This window comes from Aythya ferina (assembly GCF_964211825.1).
Source record: "Aythya ferina genome assembly, chromosome: 1".
Taxonomy (NCBI): Eukaryota; Metazoa; Chordata; class Aves; order Anseriformes; family Anatidae; genus Aythya; species Aythya ferina.
In genome coordinates, this window is record NC_140296.1 from 194,340,447 (window position 1) to 194,354,761 (window position 14,315).

Genomic DNA, 14,315 nt, shown 5'->3' on the forward strand with positions numbered 1-14,315 from the left:
ACTTCAGAGCACCTCCCACCCAAGTGATCTGAGCACTCTCCCCTGAGGTGGAAGATCTGACTGCGGCTGCCCCTGCTTACTGGCTGAGCAGCAGTGCTTTAGCCACCACGCTGCGTACATAACGCACGAGCCCTTCTCCCCATTCGGGCACAGAGTAACACCTCCTACCACTCCGTGCGCCAGCTTGCCAACTGAATTCAACACATAGAGGATTTGGATGAGAAGATGCGCAGTGATCAAGTGCTCTGACAATTCCCATCAGCAGAAAGAAACCCAAACCTACATGTCCAACAGCACTGAAGCTTTACAACCCAGCTATATCTGTTATTGTCAAGATATAGCTGAGCGTGAGCAAAGAGTAACACTTACTGGTCTTCCAAAGTACAGAATTCAAGTTACCTTGATTCTCTATCTCTGCCAGCATGTTAGTCAGGTAGTTAAGTGGCAAAAACTCTACAGGGACCGGGAGTCTCTCGGAGATAGGCCTGCTACACTGTAAGGGAGAACATATCAGATTAGTTCACACAGTTGCACAGTACCAAGTTTCAGCATTACCTTCAGTGTGGTATGGTTATCAGCAAGGTCAGGAATCTCAACGCTATCAGAGCAAAAAGATAAAGAAAAGAAAACGGGGCTTATGTGCTCTTACCTGCCTACTCCCTAGCTTCTCAAGCAGAAGCTTCACATATTTCCGTGCGATGAAATTCGCATTTATTGGATGATTCCAGAACTGACGGACCTTTTGACCAAGAGCCTAGTAAGCAAAAACCAAAAATTGAGAACATAAAACATTACTGTGGAAACTTAAGAGGGAAAAAAGGAGAAAAAAAATATCAAAAAATCCAGGCTTTAATACAGACAAATTTGCTTTTATACACTGATGACAGAAGGTAAGATGTCATTGTGTTTACCCACAGAGCCACCCTTTCAGAGCCAGTAGCTAAGAGCTTACAACACGCTCCCAGAACATGGGAAAAAAAAATAAAAATAAAAATCAAATCCCAGCTACTCAGCAAGTTTCAGTCAACCATTCTGCCCCATCAACTCTGCCCAACTTTGCACGTGTACTTAAGCATCAACGGAGGCTTAAAATGACCATTTATGCCTTACACTGATTCTGGTTTAGATTCATTCTTCTCCCAAAGAATAGCAAAGACGCCCCGTTTATTAATGCTCTGGTCAGAACAGGGCTTCTCTCAGGCTCAGTGGAAGGAAGCCTACAAAAGCAGAATGCCAACAAGGAGACACTAGGAACAGATTTTACATCCTATTATTTAGGACACTGTCCTGGGAAACGGTAGAATTGATTCACATTCCCAAAGGCAAAAGGTGCTCAAAGTGTCCCAAAGTTTCCGATCCCAAGCAAAAAGCAAGCAAATAGGAACGCTGTGAGATTGGCTGTGCCCGCTGTTCTCCCAGTCTAGATCCATTTCTCTCCCACTTTCAATGTAATGAAACACAGACCACTGAAAGAGTTCATTTAGGAAATTCTGAAGGGTTTCAATGTTGCTTAAATACTTGCTTCTGAAGTCATCTAGTGAACGTAACCTGAACTCAAAATAGTCCAAGTCACCCCAAAGTGTCCTTTTGGGCAAACAATCTATTCTCTGCATTTTTTCCCAAAGCTCTAAATTGACACAATAAGGCACTGAGCCTACTGTGTGTAGCTGGCAGTACATGTTCCCTACAGCACTCAGCTCGGTTCAATGGTGTTCCCCACCCACCAGGCCTGGGGCTGACAGCTCAGAGGCCCCACATGACCTCAACTCGCTAACCCGGGCCCAAAACAAGAGAGAGGACAAAGCACATGTTGTGGAGTCCTCCTTCCCTACCCCTTCTCAAAACTGCTGCCAAATAAAGAAGCCCTTGTTAGGGGAAAACTGAAGCAGCACTTCTGGCCATTTGGACCGTACGTACGAGTCCATAATGAACAAACAATGAGCAGTTTATGTTGAGAAAAGCCTGTTCTACGGAAAGGCACTCCCAGAGGGGGATCCCTGGTTTTTCTCTGCTCACAGATGTTGCACTTCCTCCACAGTGCTGTGCGCTAACAGCAGAAAGGGAAAAGAGAGAGGCAATCTTCTCTTCTCGTGAAACCTTCAAAGAAGCACCGACAGCAAGTTGCAGCATGTGCCTAGCAAGTCACGTGCTGCATGAGCGAGGCTGAGGGATTTCACCGAGGGGGAAATCTTGTAGTTACATCACCGCAGGGTTGTGGTGGGATCAGATTTTACAGCCTTTACTGTACCAGCTTTTAAACATATTTGATAAAATGAATAAACCAAATACAGACAAAGAGGTCACAAGTGAGAAAACATTTGTGGATACTAAAAAATAAAAATAAAAAATCCAGAAATCCTTTAAACTCTTATTAAAAACTCTTAACATAAAACTCTTATTGCTTTATGCAGATGAGTACTCAGCAGAACAGCACCCATCTCGTCAACTTGATTCTTGCAGGGTCACTGCAAAACACTACAGACAGATTTATGATTTAAGTTATCAGGGTACCCTACAAGTTACGAGCAGCAGATGGAGAAACTTTGGAGGTTTGGGTTATTTCTATGCCCTGCTTGAATGGCAGCTAAGTCTTCTGTTGGCTTGATCCTATGCACAGGGAGGAATTTTGTAGCACTCCCACATTCCAAGAAATAACGTCCAAAGGTACCTCAGGAAGCCTCGTCACAATACTGAACTTCAGCTTTTCATTCTTCTCCGTGTCATCCAGATCTACAAGCAAAACGAAAAAGAAAGCCAATCCCTTTGGTGGTAAACACACAACTAAAACTTCTGATTTCCACTGAAGACATTCTCAAGAGGTATCTCCGTAACAAAATGAAAATTTTAGTTTTACCCAAGGGTTAGTAGGAGAGTTATTTACATTTATACAGATTATAGAAATGTTTTTCTGTATATTTGTATATAATTTCACCATTTTTGGTAATAATTTGTACAGTAATTCAAACACATTTTGACTAAGTAGATCTGCCCACATTTTTAATATTAACTTATAAAAACCAGGCACAGACTAATACAAACACTGTGTCCTTTCTCTTAACACAGGAGAAGCAAGCAGTACATTACAAGAGAACATGGCTGCAGCTGTGATGAAATGCATTACTGCTGGAGACTCATATCGCAGCGCTCCTGTAGCTCAGGAAACACGCTACAGTTCTCTCTTCCTTCCTTCTTACCTAGACAAGTTGACTAATGTGTGTGTAATATTAACCGTGCCTACAACTGCTAATTTGTCCCACTCCCCATTTCATTCCTAAGCCTCAGACCTCAATGATCCCCAGTGTCCCCTCTGTGGAAACAGGCTGTTCAGTTCCTGCTGAGAGGAAAAGGCCCAAAAAGCACAGGATCTATTCCTCACAACTACACAGGTTCAGACAGAACTGGTTTTAACTCCTGTCTTTAGGTGCATAATGATATTCAGAATACATCACATTCGGAGTACACAAACTCATGATCTACTAAAAATGCTGGGAAGCTGGGTCAGGTAGGTTTTTGTTTGCTTATTTTGAATTTTTCCTTCCCAGCACAGAGTTTCTACCTATTTGTTAATCCCAGTACCAAGATTGTCTTGTCCCAAACTTAATTAAAACAAAAGGCAACACCAGTGAGCAAACTAACATCCTTACATGCAAGTGTACACTTCCAAGGATAATCACAGACCTTCCCTCCTGCCCCCCAATTCCCATGTGATCATTAGCATTGACTTTTCTAAAAATCCCCAAGTGGAAAAATGGCAAGCTCAAATTCTCCCTGAAGATATTTTGTCTGCTTCAATAATGCTCAGTCACATCGTATGATATAGTATGAGCCCAAATTTTCTCCTCTCAGCTGAGCAACACCCTCAGCTATACCCCAACTGTAACAGCACGCTGGCAGAAGAGCTGAATCCCCTGGGCAGTACGTCCCGTGTCTGAGTCTGAAAGCCTGCAAGGACATCACCCCCCAAGAGAAACTCACTGTACCTTTCAGCAGTTTCCTGACACACGTTTCTGTCAAATGCAGAACTCCGTTGTCGATATAGTGTAAGAGAGTGTGAAGAGGGAGACACCGAACGCCAAGCCCCAAGTGCAGAGTGTGAAAACCTATGAGAGAGGTAAGCTCGTTGGGAACTTTTCTTTTTCAACACTTTGTATTAGTGACTAGCGTTACTCTAGCTAAAGCCAGCACTCCCCTAACTTCTAACCACTTTGAGCTAGTGAGGAAATCAGTTTATCAAAAGTCACGTAGGCATCCTCTAAGCCCCTCTCAACAACAACCCTGCCAGGAAGAAGAAATCTGAGGGGCCTGACAACAGCCATTTCAGGCATTAAATATCTCCAAGCTGTTGGCTTATATCCAAATCATGCCACTAATTTGTCTTTTATCTCCTTTCCTCCCGGTTAATCAAAATCTGAGGCCTCACCACGCTCTGTATGTGGCTGCCACCCACACATTCCCACAGGCTGCATTAAGACTCGAGTTCCCCACTGAGCATCAGCCAGATGATGGTCTTGCACCGCAGGACACCATCACATGGCAGCATTTGCCCCTACACAGTTGAAGTTTGAGGTACACCAAAACCACACCAAAACCAGCTTCACAGATTGAAGACAGATCAGAAGATACAAACTAGAAGAAGGTTCAAACAGATGAACAAAGCAGAAACAGACAGGAGGGTATTTTTTTCTGATCACATTCAGAACACCCTCCCATCAGCTTCTGCCATTCTGCAGTTACAGCTAGGCCTTGGTCTTACAGCTAACAACATGACAGCAAGCTCAATCGTTCTGTAAGAGCCATTAGAAGGATTAATCCTTTTAATCCTTAAAAGGATTAAAATCCAGTCTAAATCTAGAGTGTGGCTGTAAATTCCCTGTCTGCCTTGGCAAATTCAGCCACAGAAAATCTAAACGTTCAGTGTTAACAAGCCTTCCCCTAAAAAAACAAACCAGTGCTTTGAAAAGACAAAGTGATCAGGAGGAGCTCAAGGAAACTGATGTCTACTGTCAAGATCAACTCTTCCAGCAAGGCTGGGGACAAGCCTTTCAGGATAAAATTGAAAAATAGCAGAGCAACATAAGAAAAAACACCCTGGTTTTGCTCCCAAATAGGATTTTCCCTTGTAGCTCTTGACACTTAAGTCCAGTTCACCTAAAAAAAAAAAAAAATCGTGAAAAAAGTCTAAATCTTAGTTCTGAGGTAGGGCTGTGCCCAAGCGCTCCACTGGAAGCTGAAAATGGAGAAGTACACCTCTGATGTTTTGTCTCTGTTTGTAGTAACTAACCAGTTTTGTTTCATTTCACTTGGACCAAACTACGTGTAACTGTCTTGAACAGATTTAAATACTGTCAAAGCAAAGCTGGCACACAGGCAGCTAGAGCTCTCCTGGGAGGAATTCATAGCACGGCTTGCTTCACACAGGGATTAAAACAGTAAAACACAGGACTTACCAGGAGGTAAAGGCATGCACATGCCATTTGTGGCTTCTAGAATTCGACTCATGATGTGGAACACGGCAAACTCTGCTGCACTTCCTCTCTCATCACTGTTTAACAAAATAGCAACGCGTTAGGAACCTGAAATCCCCCCACTCTCCTGGTAATATGGTCAATCACAAAGGCTCTGTGATGCCCCCTTTCTCCTTCTCCAGTTACTGAACATTTGCAAGTCTCTCAGCAGTACCTGGTATCAACAGCAGCAGGTGAAATATTTTGAGTGCTGGTGTAAGTGACCTGGCCTTCATACATGCTCAACGCCCTCTCCCCAGCAGGAGAGCTCTATGAATTCAGCAGCTTTGAGCTCCAGCCATAAAACTGCCTGCACGATTCATATTCATGTTGACTTTGATAAGACCAAGAAGATCATTAAAAGAATCAGTGAGAGTGCTTACTGTGAATGTCAGTATGACTGACTGCTCAGGCAAGTACTGCTGAAGACCAAAATTATTATGCCCATGTTTTAAAAGGCAGGCTGAAAACTTTTAAGAAATGACTTGCTCACAAGCAGAAGATGCAGGAATGAAGCTGGTATCTCTTCCAAACTTCTTTCATTATTCGATGCACCAGATTCAGCTAAAAAAAAAAAAAAAAAAAAAAAAAAAAAAAGGTTGAACATTTCTAGGAGTCTGTGTAGAGGAGATCCTTAGCCTTTATTTATTACACACACCACTTGAGATTATAAGCTTATCATGGCACTCCTCCCACTAAAATTTCAGCATTTACCTTTTTTTGTTGTTGTTGTTCCTGGGAGCTTAAAATGGTTAAGTGATTAAAATTTGAACCGTAACTGGATCGCCATATTCCAGAAGTTTAAAGTGCTCCCAGCTCATCCAAGCATTATGCAAGACACACAGCACCCCGACACATCGTGCTTCTCAGTGATAACTGATCTCACACTCTTGCATAAATTTCTCAAAAATCTGTTTGCCCTAAAAGCAAAACTGTGCGTCCAAGTGACTGAGCATTTGGCAAGGAAAGGTCCCCAGGGCTCAGACAAAATTGGATCTCGCTGAAGACAGTGCAATATTTGGTTTGCCAAAAAAAAATAAGAAAAAATAAAAAAGTCTACAGGAGCAATCATAAATCTAGCCCTGAAAAGGAGGAAAGATGAGACAAGCAAATGCCTCCCTGCCTCTACTGAGTTTTCTTCTTGTCTACAGTGAATTAAAATAATCTCTTGGCCCACGTTGTTGCTTCCTTTTGCTCCCAGGCTGTCCTCCAAAACACCATCAGCATACGAAAGCCACAAACCCTGTTCTCACTTGGGCTTTCAAAGCTTTTGCAGCTGAGAGAAACCATGCATGAAAAGGTTGAAATAACTTCCTCGAGCCAGCGCCTTACTGCTGTCATGTGCAACCACTTCCATATCTCAGCTACAGAACTGAGACACTTCCTCTCTGCCTTTTATCTCTGGGCCTCAAAGTGTCCTAACTAATCAATCCCAGGAAACTCTCAGGAAGCAAGCCTGATCCCTGCTTTGCAAGACAGGTGTCACAAGAAGAAATAAGCCCTCTCTCCCCAGGGAGGCCAGAGTCCAGGAATCCTTTTTCCCACTCTTTTTAATCCCCACAGACCCCACCCTCCCTAACCTCTAACTTGTCCCAGCTCTGACCAAGAGGGTAAAGCAGACACACAAGACAAGTTCCTATGGAAGGGTCAGACCTGGAACACTGGCCACTAACACTGCTGAGTGCTCTCCCCCACAGGGCTGGCCAGAAAACTCTCTGCACCTTTTCCCTCCACCCTTCACAACTTCATCCAGCCTTGCAGAGAAGATGCTGAGGCAGCTGCTTGACTCAGAGTAACCACCTAAAAACTCCCATGCTCTTACTTCTGGATGCCCCGGAAAGCTCCCATTTCGTGTCCCTGTAGAAGGGCAGTTTTTCTCCACTCATTTTGCAGGGAACGAGTGATTTCCAGTTTTCAGAGAAGGGTCACAAGAACCACACCTGCTGCCAAATGACTTTCATCTCTGGCCAGCAGAGTGCACTTTACAGCCTCTGCATGGGGAGTTACAGCTGGAGTTGAAGATCAGTGTCAAGGTGAGGGGAAGCTTTTTAAACCCCATAATCACCTCTTATTATTCATGTAACAAAATTGTATTAACAGGGATGATACTCCAGAATCAGTATTCTTTGCTTAAGAATACATCAACCACGTGTCTCTTGCAGAGTATCTAAGAAAGCAACTTCTTAAGTCATCATCAGCTTAGCTATTACAGCGTACGTACATACCAGCATGCTTATAACATGACAGCAACAGCACAGCTCACTTGGATCAGCCACAACGGACATCACAGAAAACACAGGGATGTGTTTAATCTCCCAAACAGCTTTCAGCATCCAACCTCAACTGTTTGAGTGCTTCTGCTCCTGATGTAGAGGACTCAGAGGCTTTCCCAGCTCTGTCCTAAATTGGATGTCATAAGCCAACCCTGCCCTTGTTGGGCCTTTCTCTTTGAGGCTTGCATGCTTAAGGATCCTAAACAACTAAGAAATTTAGTGAGGACCAGAATCCATTTTCCTTGGAGCAATCAAAACTAGCAAGAAAAAACACGATCAACAGTGAGACAGGGCCTAAGCTGCCATTTATAAAGGACTTTGCTGCCTCGAAATGTACGTTTTCAGGCAAAGTTGCTGAGTAAACTGAAGTTTCACTGAAGTCATTTGGAACCAGAAGACCTCAACTCCTATGGCTGGTTCTAAAGAAGAGACATGGAAGCAACCAAAGAAAAGCATCAGGAGCAAAGGAGAAAACAGAGTAAGTTCTGCAGTTTCCAGTCACCCTTCTTCAGAGAAAACGCAAATCCAGAGAAAACTCAAATCCAAGTGGTGTCTTTCTTCTATTCCTCTGCAGAAGAAAGCACATCTGATGTCTGTGGCTAGTTATCTACCAAAAGGTGCAGCCACCACAGTGACTTTCAGAGAAATTTCAACAGTTTACTCTGATGTGTCTTCTCTCTGTGCCAACAAGCTGCCCTTTCACTCTGCCTCCTCTTCCACTCGCTGCTGGGGCAGCAAATGGCAAGCTGCTGCTGTTATTTCTCCCTTTCCCCTACTATTGAAATGAGAAGAGTAAGAGAAAAACAGATGCAGATTTTCTAAGACAAAGAGCCCATAGGGGAGTGGGAGGTAGGACAGAATATGGACGTATACACACTAGAGGCCAGGTGGCATGTGAAAAGGTAACCAGGTATTTTCAGGCTCTGTATGAAGGGAATTAGCACTGAGATTAACACTACCTCCCAGATTTACTACTTCATTAACACTACCTCTCAGTACTTCTCTGCATACTGCTATGCACAGCTCTCTGATAGCAGCCAACCACGCTGTCTTCAGATAAACTGTTACTGCTCCCATGGCTTGGCTGCTCTAACGTAAAACCTCAAGTGATTTGTACAATAACTACGTCCCACAACACCCTATTCTCTGTTACTCCATTGCTCCTCAATGTAATAAAACATCACAATGTTTTGGGAAAACAACTAGACGAGCAAAATATTTTTCAAGCCTCTTCCTGTTTCATTAGCTTCTTTAGCTCAGCCACACATTGCTGATGCTACAGAAAACTGTTGGAAGAATCAAAACAATTTCTCTGAAGAACTTCCAAACATTTGGGATACAGAACAGTTTAGGATGTGAGAGTTTCTAACTGTGGATGAGGGGAAACCCACGTCTAACAATAAACTGGTTTCTAAAGATTTCCAAACAGCACCTAGCAACATGTGCCAGGCAAAGAGCTGAAGTAATTTTTAGAGACATATGATCTTTCTTTATAGCAGCTTTTACAAGAATAAATCTGAAAATGGAGTTGAGAGAATTCTTGCTTTTAGTGAAGTTTAAAAGAAAAAACTGTATTAATCCTGAAGTTTTACTCATGGTGGGGTGGGAAGGGCTGAGATTTGTTTTGACTGCAAAATTCAGTCTACAATAATTTTGTTTTGCAGATCAAGGCTGTGGAGGTGTCCTAGTAGTTTTTTTTTTTAATCTTAGTTTACATTAGGAATGAACAAATGATAACTAGGAAATATATGAAAGCAAAACAAACACTCCAGTTCTGCTTCTATCAGTACTGTTAGCAGCCATGAAGCTTTGGTTCACTCTGTACTGTTTCTACTTAAGTCAGCCACTAGTTTTTCTTCTCTTCCTATACAGATACAGAAATAGTCTGGTGATTAACAGTGAAACAAGCTGTCAAGCTATAGAAAGAGGCCTGAATATGAAGTCAGGAAGCCCAGCAGAAGTTGCAGTGGCTCACAGAACACTTTAACATCAACAGCACAACTGATTTGCAAGAGACTTGAGAAAAGATGCAGACACTGGTAGCCTCAGGAAAGCTTCCTGAGATTTCTGTATCTAGGAAATAGCACTGCGGGGAGTTTCTGGAACCCAAGAGCTGCACGGATCAAGTTCTACTGAATCTGGTGACAAGAAAAAGAACATGACTTACTAGCTGCTATGTGAGCTCTTATGGATTCTGCATTTAAAGGATTTGATGTCGAGACTGATAGAAATTATTACACCTGTTTTTGTCAACGGTCTTTTTAATGTTTAAGGTCAAAGACAGAAAATTAAGAAATTGGAAAGAATTCACTGTACGTCATATGGATTCAGGCAGAAATCCATCTTCTGTTACACTCACAAAAAGCCTACAGTCAACATGTAGGAGCAATGATTTACTCTCATGTCATATTGGACTTAAATTGTTTTTCTTTGTTCCTATGCCCCCGATGGCACTTGCATTATTCAAAGCACGCAGCAACGTATTCCACAGGAACCAAAGGCTTTTCTTTCAACTTTCAGGATGAGTCCAGATTTTAAATCTATTTCTACAAGCTGTGAACAAAACTGTTTCTTCACTATTCTGAGTGCCCAGTACAACTCTCTTTAATATTATATAAGTATTATTCACTTTATCAATATGAACATTAAGCAGAAAAATATGATTCAACAGCTTAAACAAGAACTTCCTCCCACCAAAAATACACAAGGTACATGCAACACATACCCAGCCCTCCCTTCATCCCCAGTAATACACGCTTGCTCACAACAGTGACTATGAAATGGAACTAACCAGGTTTGCAACATAATCCAGAACTATTTGGTCAATCTTCTTTTTTCCTACATACTGTAGATGTCTCATGAGGTGATCCTTTAGCTGAGCAACCATCTAGAAAAAGAAGCCAACAGTTCAGTGTGCTTGTGGTCTCTGAAAAGGATGCAAAAGCCCCACAAGATGCAGGCCTGATCAACAGGCTTTAGTACAACTTTCTCCCCACTACAAAATTCCGGTTCAGATTGAGACCCCAAGCTACCACACAATCGTGCTGAAGTCAACAGCAGATCTGAATATTCAAAATAGTTACATGGCATAAATTCAGCCAAATGAGTGCTACGTTATACTGTCAACAACGTTGAATAGAAAAATCTTACAGGTCTTAAATCTCTCTGGGTCAAACCAAGTGAGAATGCAGGTAAAGGAAGGATTTTAACGCTGATTTTTGAGAATACAAGTAGTTATTACATCAAATAAACCCAAAGGATTTACAGAAAGTTAGCACAAGTCCAATTTGTGCTAGTAGCCAAGAACCTGAGAATCTGAGTAATGGCAATTTCAGGTAAATATTCATTGTGATGTTTTTAAAATCAGGTGCTTGTTATCATACAGGCCATACCACTACCTACACTCTCTCCTTTCTGAAATATTCTGTGACCTCTTGTAGCTTGTTTGTTACTTGGCCCATCCTGGTACCTTTGCCAAGAAGAGGCAAAGCTGACAGAAAAGGCAAAGCAAACAAAATCTCTGGGTTTAGTAGTTTATAAATTGATTAATTTCCACTTAAAAGACATGGCAGAAATACAGTGGTAGGAAAGCACAGACAAAAGACAGTGGTGATCTACTTTTCTGGATCTGTCTGAAGAATCTCAGGGAAAAAAGTGTAGAGAAATTTCAGAGGACATGTAGCACTTAGAAACAAGACAGCACAACTACAAAGAGTGAGAACTTGCCTTAGATTTGAACAGACAGGACAGTGTTGATACACTCCTCACAGATGCAGTGCTGAGACCTTCCAATGCAAGCTGAAGAGTATTATTTGGATCTAACAGCAAGAGAATGAGAGATAAGAGAAGATACGGATTTAGGTAGATGAAGAACAGGTAGGGAATTAAGACAGGACTTACTATCCAGAAGCATAAGGATGGTAGATTCTTAGGAGAGATCCTCAGGGAGAAAAAAGCAAAGGAAGAAGAGGCCTCAGAATGGCCACAGCTGTCCTAGCAGAAAGGTAGTGTCACAGCTTTGGCTGAGAGAGGGTTAACTTGTATATAGAAAGATGAGCTCTGATTGGGGTGGACTTGACCATGGACACTACTGCACAGGTTATCCATCAATGCAAAACATGCACTGCCATCAAGCCAAGCACAGTTAAAGCCTCTTGGCCAAAACTCCAGGCTGCTGCACATAGTCCTGTAGGACAAGTTGCAGAAATTGCTAAAGGAGAAAATGAGCAAGTGGCTGTGTTGTGCTTAGTTGCCTACTTCGTTAAATCATGACAGGTAGAAGGAAAAGGAGACAGTAAAAAAAAAATGTTAAATTGAGAAGCAAGAAGATCTGTCATTCTTTTGAGGGAAAGTGCAGGTGGGGAATTCACTCAAATGTATTTTAAGGATGTAAAGTAGCCCCAAAATAGCTGACAGATTAAGATGAAGCTCAAGGAGGACTGAATAAACTTCTAGCTAAAGAAAACTTGTACTGGGGAAAATCTTTGACAAATCAACTTTCCATTGCTGGTTTTCCCCTATGCTTTATATCATGACCTATTAAGATGATATCATGACATCATGACCATGAATTCCAGAACTTAGGAAATACCAAATGTGTCCCACAGCTACTCTGAATGAGCTTCCACTCAGCCCTGGAACTGAGGATCTCCCTCTTTACATTTGTTGAGGTTGGGCGTCCTCTAGTGCACACTGTAACAAAAGCACATACCAGTCCCATTAGTAACTGCTGCTGGTAATCTTCTTCTTGAAAGAGGGGTACTAGCCTTTCCTCTGGAATAAACAGAACAAGAGTCATTCAGGGATGTGGAACTATAAAAAGATCACAAAACTTCAACCAACTTCAAAAGCACTGAGAAACAAACAAACAGAGGCTGTGGTTCTATCTACTTGCCTACAGAACTGAGTGACAGAATCAAGGACTGTGTACAAGAGAACTGAGGAATGGAAAATAACTCTTTACCTGCCATCCTTGCCCTAAGCACTCAACATTTAGCACAGAGGAACACAAGCCTGTCAGTTTTACACTTCATTTGCATTACTCTTTTCTTTGTTGCCTAAGGGAGCGGTATCACATTGTGGTGATTTGGTAAGGAAAAAAGCTCAGAAAACCTCCTGGTAACACAAGTGCAAATGTATACACTGTTTAGTGTATACTGTAATTTACACTGTAATTTACAAACAAAAGCCAAAACAGCTGCACAGTTTTTCTAAGGAGACGGACAGATACAAAGTAGATACACCACAGTCACCTTGCAATTCCCTGGTTTTCTCCCAAGGTCTGGCTGCTTGTGTTCCGAGACTTGCAGACCACTGAGAGTAAAGGAACACAATTCTCTGCCTACATGGAAGGAGGCTATAGTATCTACTGAAATTTAATACCCTCTATTTCCCATCAGTGCCTTTTGTCTACTAAGAGCAAAGGAAGAAAAACTTCTATTTCATCACACACCACAAAATCAAGACAGTATTGTACAAAGCAGCGACATCTTTACAAGTTACTTTCCAACCATCTCTGCTCAGCTGGAAACATATTTACTTCACCATTTAGCAGCACAAAAAACTTTGTTGCTTGATTATTAAAGAATGTGAAGGAAGATCTACGGGATAGACACACTGTGTTGATGCTTGCTACTTGCCAGCAGCTACCTATAAATTCTTTAAGAACAGTTGCATCTTTGTCAGTAAGGATCTTTGGAAAACGTGGCAGTAGTTTGAACTTGAGGCTACCACAGTTGATAGAAGATCCTAAAAATCAGAGCCCACTGCAAAAACCAGCAGTGGTATGAATGACCTGTATTAGGGGCTGGAAATGAACACGCTGAAAGTTCTTTGCAGTAATTTGCACCCCAAAAATTGTGATCAACACTCAGATCAGCATTATTTCATATCACATGGTGGCAGGGTACACAGAAGGCACTGATGTGAGAACAAGAACATAATTTGCTTAAATAAACATTCAGTTTTACTTTTTTGTTTGAGGAACTAAACATCACTTAAAATCTCAAGTGTTCCTGACCTAGGGAAATTAATTACGTCTGCATTCTCCACACTTATTTTCACCAATCATAATTACTACTACCAAGTTTTCCCCTAGTTTAACAACTCATCTTAATGTCTCAAGCTCTTCAATGCTGGAAACATACAGAGCAACTTATTTTTAAGCAATCAACAGTCAGATTGAAATGTTCTAACTAACTTTACAGCTGAGGCCTACATCAACAAAAGTTTCACTTACCAGAGTCCCAAGTGTCCAGATGAGAAAGCACCCTGTGGTTTGAAACAAAAATCAGCTTGTTTTGTAACCATTACTCTAAAGGGTTTCGTAAGGACATTAAAAAGACGAAACAACCCTTTGCTCTTTCAAAGGCAGCTAAAGAAATCCAAAAAGTATACGTGTGACTATATTTAGTAAAGGTATTAGCACAAAGAGAACTGTATGTCTGGTTTGCACAAGAAAAACTTCTGTTTACCATAAATCACCTGGCTCAACAGGCCTGGATATTTCATATCATGCTGTAGTGATCACAAGGATTGC

At 41.8% G+C, this 14,315-nt stretch overlaps 1 protein-coding gene across 2 annotated transcripts in view; it reads right to left on the minus strand.

The window, feature by feature from the left end:
- GSAP (gamma-secretase activating protein) overlaps nucleotides 1–14,315 on the minus strand; it is a 47,718-nt gene that overhangs the window by 2,178 nt on the left and 31,225 nt on the right. For both annotated transcript variants that reach the window (XM_084515332.1, XM_084515331.1), the window contains exons 22-30: nucleotides 14,016–14,047; nucleotides 12,489–12,550; nucleotides 10,569–10,664; nucleotides 5,998–6,068; nucleotides 5,448–5,542; nucleotides 3,981–4,100; nucleotides 2,669–2,730; nucleotides 650–754; nucleotides 400–493 (exon numbers count right to left, since the gene is read on the minus strand). In XM_084515332.1, coding sequence (XP_084371458.1) covers nucleotides 400–493; nucleotides 650–754; nucleotides 2,669–2,730; nucleotides 3,981–4,100; nucleotides 5,448–5,542; nucleotides 5,998–6,068; nucleotides 10,569–10,664; nucleotides 12,489–12,550; nucleotides 14,016–14,047 — 737 coding nt within the window. The remainder of the gene's footprint in view (nucleotides 1–399; nucleotides 494–649; nucleotides 755–2,668; nucleotides 2,731–3,980; nucleotides 4,101–5,447; nucleotides 5,543–5,997; nucleotides 6,069–10,568; nucleotides 10,665–12,488; nucleotides 12,551–14,015; nucleotides 14,048–14,315) is intronic.